This window comes from Orycteropus afer, unplaced genomic scaffold (genome assembly GCF_000298275.1).
Source record: "Orycteropus afer afer isolate SDZICR_OR568_19922 unplaced genomic scaffold, OryAfe1.0 scaffold00356, whole genome shotgun sequence".
In the NCBI taxonomy this organism is placed as follows: domain Eukaryota; kingdom Metazoa; phylum Chordata; class Mammalia; order Tubulidentata; family Orycteropodidae; genus Orycteropus; species Orycteropus afer.
This window is the reverse complement of record NW_006921943.1, coordinates 184,299-192,339: the sequence shown is the minus strand read 5'-3', so window position 1 is coordinate 192,339 and position 8,041 is coordinate 184,299. Positions and strand designations below refer to the sequence as shown.

General features: G+C 51.2%; 1 protein-coding gene across 1 annotated transcript in view; it reads left to right on the top strand.

The window, feature by feature from the left end:
- FBXO15 (F-box protein 15) overlaps positions 1-6,443 on the top strand; it is a 66,242-nt gene extending 59,799 nt beyond the window's left edge. Inside the window, exons 11-12 of the mRNA XM_007952725.2 lie at positions 2,542-2,666; positions 6,174-6,443. Coding sequence (XP_007950916.2) covers positions 2,542-2,666; positions 6,174-6,443 — 395 coding nt within the window. The remainder of the gene's footprint in view (positions 1-2,541; positions 2,667-6,173) is intronic.
- The last annotated feature ends 1,598 nt before the right edge of the window (positions 6,444-8,041 follow it).

The window sequence follows — 8,041 nt, the reverse complement described above, 5'->3', positions numbered from 1 at the left end:
ACCTGGAGCTAACAGCAGCTGGAGAGAAGCAGGGGACAGATTCCCCCACAGAGTCTTAAAAGGAGTCAGCACAGCTGACACCCTCATGAGGGCCTTCCAGTCTCCAGAGCTAGGAGACAATAGAATTGTGTTCTCATCAGCCACCCAATTTGTGGTACTTTCTTGTGGTTGTGCTGGGAAACGAATCCACTGGTATTTAAACCAGTAGCCCGTTCTGGTATTCTGGTTACCTAGTGCCGCTCGGACAAGAATATACCACAAATGGGATGGCCTTAACAAACAGGAGTTTATTCTTACAATTTGGAGGCTTTCTTTAAGTCCAAGTTCAAAGGGCCAGGCTCAAGGGGCTGGGTGAAAGCCCCTCAACCTTGGAGTCCAGCTCTGCCTCCTGCTCTGGCCCACTGGAGCTGGAGGCTTTTCTTCACTCAGACAGCTGCTGGCTGCTGAGGCTGAGAAGCCCCAAGGTTGACAAGTAAAAAGGCACAGTCCCACTGTTACCAAACCACACGGCAAGCCATTAATGTAAGTCCATTGTAAGGCCTGAGGTCGGCAGAGCATAGCAGGCTGCTGAGCAACAACATGGTTACATGCAGGGTCCAAGTGTGCCATAGGCTAGAGACCATTCTCAAAGCTTCTCCTTATATACAGGAAGCAGACCACATCCCAAAGGCAGCTACTCAGCTGCTTGTGGTACATCCCACCATGGAGTTGATTGACAGTCTCATGATGGGGAATAACTACCACCAGCTGCCCAGCCACTCAACCAGGCCCAGCCAAGTTGACACACAAATATAACCACCACATCTGTCTTACCTCTACTTTTGTATCTGTTTAGATCTACTGTAATGTGGACTGTAAACACAGAACAGGGTTTGATCAGGCCTTTCTCCTTAATGCCAGCCAAGGGCCCCTTGACCATATGTGGCTTGCAGTGATCAGGAGCAGGCCACTCACAGTGTCATTCCCGGGCCTCCTTCGTGCACAGACCAGCCCTGTTCCTCTGCCCAGCATGGAGACCTTGGTGTGGCTATTGCCTAGGAGGGTCAGTGCGGCTTGGCATCCTTTCCTGTGCCCAGGGAGCATGGGTAGAGCAGCCACACAGTCCTGCTGATTGCCAGGCAGCCATGAAGGAATGGGGATGGCCTTGTCCTTGGAACACACTGAGACTCTGAGGCAATGGCAGCCAGCAGCCTGCACCAGAAATGGCTGCGGGCTCTCCTCTCCATCTCCGTCGTGAACCTTTCCCTGGACGCCAGGATTGGGCACAGGTGAGGTGCTGGCTTTAACCTGATGGCTGTGCTTCATTGGTGAGCACTGTGTAGACTTCTTAGAACAGAGGCTGGGCTCCCAGGCAGCTTTGCTGTGGCTCTATCTTGTCCTGTGTTGAAGGAGCACTCGATCGCCTCCATTCTGTTTGTCACCTTTGCCCTCAGACGACTCCCCTTCGTTCAGTCTCTCGGAGGAAGCATCAGGAGCAGAGAAGGCATGATTTTGCTATTTTGCTCATTGGTTGCTTTCAGGGCACATTTGAGAGGGGCATGTGGAGCTTGGTGGTAGCAGGGAAGCTCAGCAGGACTGTGGGGTCTCCCACCACAGAGGCCTTGAACTGGGAATGTGCGTGCTGCTCATGCTGTGAGGGCTCCCTTTGTCCCGAAGAGTACCATGTCAGTCAGCTCTCAGCTGCTTGAAGGGGTGCCAGGGCCTTTGAGCTCAGACTTTAGAAAGACTGTATAAGGGTTCTTTCATCCATCAGTCCACCCACCCACTCACCCCTCCTTCCACACATCCATCCATCTACCTACCCACCCACCCACATATCCTCCCTACCCACTAACCCCCTTCCTCCCTCCTCCCACCCATCCATCAACCCACCCATCCATCTATCTCCCCATCTAGCCACCCACCCATGTATCCACTCATCCACCCTCCATCAATCCACTCACCTACCCACCCTCCCACCTGTCCATCAGTCTGCCTGTCCTCCCACCTATCCATCCATCCCCTGACAACTCCTCCCTTCCCTCCACCCCTCCCACTACACACTCGGCCATCCATCCCCCATCCTTGTACCCACTTCTCCCTCTCTCCCTCCCACCCATCTCTGATCTCCTCTCCTGTGTTCACGTGCTCTCTGATCCTTCATTTCTCTGGACGTCTCTCTCCCGGCTTCCCCATACCTACTGTCCTTTCTTTGCCAGTTCCAGCTTCTGTTTCCTAAGCCTCATTGTTATGGTTCACTATTTTCATGGCCATTGGCTCAGTCAAGTTAGAGGAGCTTCGGCTTTGTAGCCAGTGCCATTGGATAGTGTGGGTGTCCAGACCCCCGTGCTCCCCTTCCGCGGCTCACCCCGAGGTCTCCTTTTCAGAGCACATGTCCTGGCTCTAGACCTGAGCTGCACCACTTGGCCTGGCTGAGCCAAGCTCCTGTTCACCTCCATTGTGAGGCTAGTTGTCCTTCACGTGAGCTGTTGACCCAAGAAAGGGTGGTTGCTTGTCCCACATGCACATGTAGTGACTTAAAACTATGTTTGCTCTTTTCAGGATACATTGAGAATGGATACGTGAAGTTCACTGTGATAAACTTTGAAAACAACACGCAGCACGTTCCTCTTATTGGAAAAGTTGGCCTTTCTTGGAAAACAAATGTGTTCGAGGGCTGTATCAAGGTAATTGATTGTTTTCTCTTCTTAAAATAACTCGTTTTCTGTGTCAGTTTTTAAAAGCACGCTGATGTGTGTGCATGATGTTTCCTCTGAGTCCTGGAATCATTACCCTGGTTTCTCGAGATTTGCCCACAGTCCCTGAGACGTCAACACTCTTCATTCCTTCCTAACCCGTCCGTGAGCACCTACTGTTTTGAACTGAGGGTATGGGGACAGAGCTGTGAGTGCCAAGCATGGCAGGCAGTGTATGGCCAGGCGTCCTCCACTGCATGAAACTGTCTGTCTGTCTGTCTTGTGGCGAGAGAGCAGAGCTGTAGGTTGGATCAGGCCGGTGGCACTCAGCAGCATCTTAATCCCTCAAGTGCCAGTTTGTGAGTTGTTGCAGTGACAGTGTCTTGTTGCAGGACACAGTGACCCCAGCTGCCAGTTCATACCTTCGTGGGTAATCAGCCGTGGGGATGGGAGCATGGATTTAGTGGTGGGACTGGCAAGCCAGGAGGGAGGAGGACAGCTGTCCTGACCCTTTTGGGTTTCTTCGGTGGTCTTCGTGCCCAGGCCTGCCCTGATTCTCGTTCCTCTCCGCCTCTCTTTTGGGGGATGACTAGGGTTTCTCCACAGGAACCATGGGCTCTCCCTCCTGGAGGTGCAGAGGGCTGCCCTAATGTAGCTTTGCTCTGCCTAGCCGTGTGGGCACCTAGTTAGGGTGTGAAGGATGGAGACCGAGACCCCAGGCCCTTGTCATGGGGCATTCAAGCCCTTCACTGTCCTCAGGCTTATCTCTTGAGCCACTTGCTGTTTGATGTAATGAGGTGTTTCATTAGTCCTCTTTATTTGTGAAAAAATGTTCAAACTTTGGTAAAAAAATTATGTTTCTCACCCACAAAAGGATATTGGTACCTGTCTTTACAAGCCTGGACCTTACTTCTTTATTTCTTTGGTGGATTTAGATAGGGCTTATAATGGAAATTAAAAAACCAAAAACCAAACTTACTGCCGTCCAGTTGGATCGACTCATAGCGACCCCTCCTTGGGTTTCCGAGGCGGTATCACTATGCAAGTAGATTGCCCGATCTTCCTTCCGAGGAGTGGCTGGTGAGTTTGAACTGCCAGACTTCTGGTGAGCAGTCAAATGCCTTAGGCACTACGTGAAAATGTGGCACTCAGAAGGGACCTTGAGGACCAAGAAAAAGAGAAGATAAACAGGCCAGACTTCAGCGGTTGGCATAGAATGAAACAATGCTTAGATGGTTCTGTGTCTCCTGACGGTCCAGAGTGAGATGAGTGTGGCTGTTGATCTTGTGCAGGGAAAAAAGGGAGCTGTGGAGTGCAGTGGCAAAAGCACTGGGTGGCAAACCAAAAGGTCAGCAGTTAGAACCCAGAGCGGCTCCTCTAGGCAGTCTGCTTCTGTGAAGATTGACAGCCATGTAGACCCTGTGGGGCACTTCCACTCTGGCCTCTAGCGGTACCATGAGTCAGAAGCTACTCCATGGCAGTGGGTTTGGGATAAACAGGGAAGTGTAGTAATTGTACAGAGAAACACAGCTTCCCCCAGCTTGGATCGTGACAGGGAAGTCTCCAATGGTGCTTTGTGTAGGGCAACTGAGTCCCACAGAGGACACATCCCAAACAGCGTTTTAGTAGCAAATGCAGATTCCTGATGTGTAACTTCTAAGCTCCAGGCTGCCAAGTCTGCAGGCTAAGCCGGCAGATTCCACAGTGTGCAGGCTTCTAGCAAAACAGCTTGATCTGAACCACAGCTTTGCGTTTCAGAGTTGGAAGCGGGTTGATTGCGCATTGCCCAGACAGTTGCCCCATAGACCTTTTCGTAGAAACCTCCATAGGGTTTCCCTGTAAATCCCCCTCAGCTGGGCTTTGTGGGAAGGCAAGTGTAGCTTAGAGCCCGTTCGCCTCTTTTAGCCTTGAATGTGGGTGTGGCCTACTTGTATTTTGTCACATAATTTTTGCAATGAAATTAGAAGATATATTTTAAGAAGTTGTGATAAAGGAGTGAACTTTTTTTTTAAAGGAAGGACATAAAATAGAAAAATTTCAGTTATACTTACTACTATTAAAAACAAACATTAAAAGAAACAAAAACAAAACACCCCGTTTCTTCTGGAAATTGTGGAGACGGCCTCTCCAGGGTTTCCTCCTGCTGAGGGTTAAAGGGGCCATCAGAGCAAAGATTATTAGGAAAATGGCCCCCAAGCCATGCTTGCCATCTCAAGGGGAGAACAGCATCCGTGTGGGGCGTGAAGCAGGGCAGTAATGATGACATGGTAAAGACAGTGCCGGAGCTCGGCTGCTGCACTGGCCATTTGGAGACAGGAGGTCAGGGCAGGGGCTCTGTGTGTGTCCTCTCGTTCTCGTGTCCACAAGCACCTTCTCCTTCCCTGGAACTCCCGAGTGTGGTTACCTTTAACGTCACTGGCCAGGGGGCCTGATGCTGTGGGTAAGTGCTCTGCTGCTCACCACAAGGTCAGCAGTTTGAACCCACTCAGCTGCTCTGCAGGAGAGAGACCTGGCAATCTGTCCCCATGAGGCTTAACAGTCTACCGGGCCTGGGGGTCTGCTTCTGAAACGTTGAGGCCTGCAAACCCTCGGGGCCATTCGGCCCTGCACACATGGGGCCACCAGGAGTCGGAATGGACATGAAGGTAACTCATAGCAAGACATTGGCCTCCTGGTCCACTGGTGGGTGGTGGCTTGCAGTGTAGCAGTGCTGAGGGGGCCTGCAGGCCAGGTGTAGTGCAGGTAATTGAAGGAGTAGCTGGAAGTGAAGCCATCGTGGTCGAAAGCAGGATGCATGGCTGTTGATTTTGTGGGGGGCACAATGACAAGAAGTGGTAAGTTGGGGTGGGGGTGACTATGGAGTGAACAGAGGTGAACTAGAGGTCACTGGGTCAAGGAAGAGGTGTCCATGGGTTGGACGGTTCCACTAGGGCCCCCACGGATGTTGAAGTCACTCAGAGTGACAGTTCGGCTTAGAGGTGAGCAAGCCAAAAGAACAAGGGAGAGATGCAGCCAGACAGACTTGTGACAGACTGTGAGCTATTCCAGAGCCCTGGACATGTGGCAGAGACAAGATGGGGCCAGGTCTCAGAGAAGTGGGAGTTCTTATGAGTGGGAGTGTGGCGGTGTAGGGGAGGCAGGCAGGGACAGGGGCATATCCACCCCACTCTCCAGTCTCCTGAGTCCCCACCCTCCTGGAACCAGAGAGCCCAGTGTATGGGTGGTCTGACAACGTCTGTTCCCCTAAACTGGATGCTCATGAGGATGGGGCTCCCAGTGCTCTGCCCTGACAGCCCAGTGGGGGCGGCCTGTGCACATCTGGATGCCCGTTTGGGAATGAGACACACTGCACACTAGTGACAGCCTAGGGTGTGAAGCAGACCACAAGTGCCCCTCAGAGCAGCCCCAACCCGATGCCGCGTGCAGCTCCTCCAGCGTGTCTCACCGAGGCCCACTTTTTGGTCCTCACCCCTGTAAACACCTGTGCTTGCTTCACAGAGCTGTTCTATAATGGACGTGACGCTCCTGGATGATTCTGGAAAGCCCTTCTGGTGCTTCAGCTCACCGGTTTGCATGCGACCCTCTACCAGCCCCTGTGACACTTGTAATTTCTTGGGGCTCAGATACTGCATCGACTACGTGGACTCGGAAGGCAGACTGCATGTGGACTTGGTGTGGATCAAAGAGACTGAGGAGTACTTCGTCGTCAGCCTGGCCCTGTACCTCAGCGTGCTGAAAATCAACCGCTGGTTCGGGACCGACTACTGATGGTAGCAGTGGAGGCATGCGACTGTGGCTGCAGGCCCTCTGTGTGTCTGACTTGCCAGTTTTGTATTGGGGCTGGCCTGGCTGCTGATCCCTGTTTATTTCTGACTTGCTGGTTTTGTGTTGATATCGGGACTTTTAGAATAAAGCATACCTACAGGAGTTGTTTGGTGCCTTCCTACTTCACATTAGAAGTTAAGAGTGATGAGCCGTTGTTAAGTTAGGTTTTGCAGAATTAAGTTAAATTTTAAAAATATGAAATTACCACATCCCAATGAAAAATCATGTAAAATAACAAGAAAAAAGAGATTTTCTTCTGTTCTCCTCTAAATAGTTGAACAAACTGGCATGTGATCACTGCGTGTGTGTGTGCAGAATACACTTACCTGTTGGGTTGATCACTGCGTGGACGAGCCTCTCTTGGCGTCACTCCTGCGTCTCCCGTGTAGGTGCCTCCTGGCTGCACTTCCACTCTGATCCCTGTGATTATCCTCTGTTGCGTGGAACCCTCCTCACCCCCAGGCTCCAGCACCCATGCGTGTGTGCCCTCCTCATACCACCTGGGCTTAGGAACATTACACCAGGCCTCTCCCCTGCATGGGTCCTCACCCCTTCGTGAGCTCTGCCTCCCCGTGCCAGGGTGCCCAATGTGTGGACCCTTTCTTCTACCTAGTTGGGTTGTGTCATCTCACCCTGGACCACTGGGGCTCCCTTTAAGCCACCAGTTGCCTTGTTCTGCCCCTCTTAATGGCTTTAGGAATCAGTAGTTGGGGAAGGGGAGGCATTTCTCAAGGATTAAAAGTACTAACACATATTATTAGCTCTGTGTGTCACGGATGTATACAAATTCCACCTATCATGAGCAAGAGCCCTTTTTAGGGGGCTGGCCACCTTAGTGGGAGCTCATTGTCCAGCTTAGTCTATGGTAGGTATGCCTTTTGTGTGTGACACATTGGTTTCCTTTGCCAACTGCATAATTTAGGCGTAGAGCCTAAGGCATTTGACCGCTAACCAGAAGGCTGGCGGGTTCAAACCTCTCAGCCACTCCTCGGAAGGAAGATGGGGCAATCTACTTCGGTGGTGATACTGCCTCGGAAACCCAAGGAGGGGTCACTATGAGTCAAAATCAACTCGACAGCAGTGAGTTTGGTTGGGTTTTGGTTTGGCCCTCTTAGTATTGTATGGGCTGGAATTAAGTCACGACACATCTGAAACCCAAGTATTTACTAATCATACTCCTTTTGTTTGCCAAGCAAGAGGACTTCTGCTGAAATATCTTAAAAACAGTGAGAGGACTGAAACAAGGCTTGTTGAGTAGAAGCAGTTCAAGCAAAGGGACAGGTGCAGACTCTAAATTATGCAGTTGGCAAAGAAAACCAATGTGTCACACACAAAAGGCATACCTACCATAGACTAAGCTGGACAGTGAATAAGGAAGACCGAAGGAGAGTTGATGCTTTTGAGTTGTGGTGCTGGCGGAGAATGCTGAAAGTACCGTGGACTGCTAAAAGAACTAAGAGATCTGTCCTGGAGGAAGTGCAGCCAGAATGCTCCTTGGAAGCAAGAATGGCCAGACTTCGTCTCACCTATTTTGGTCATGT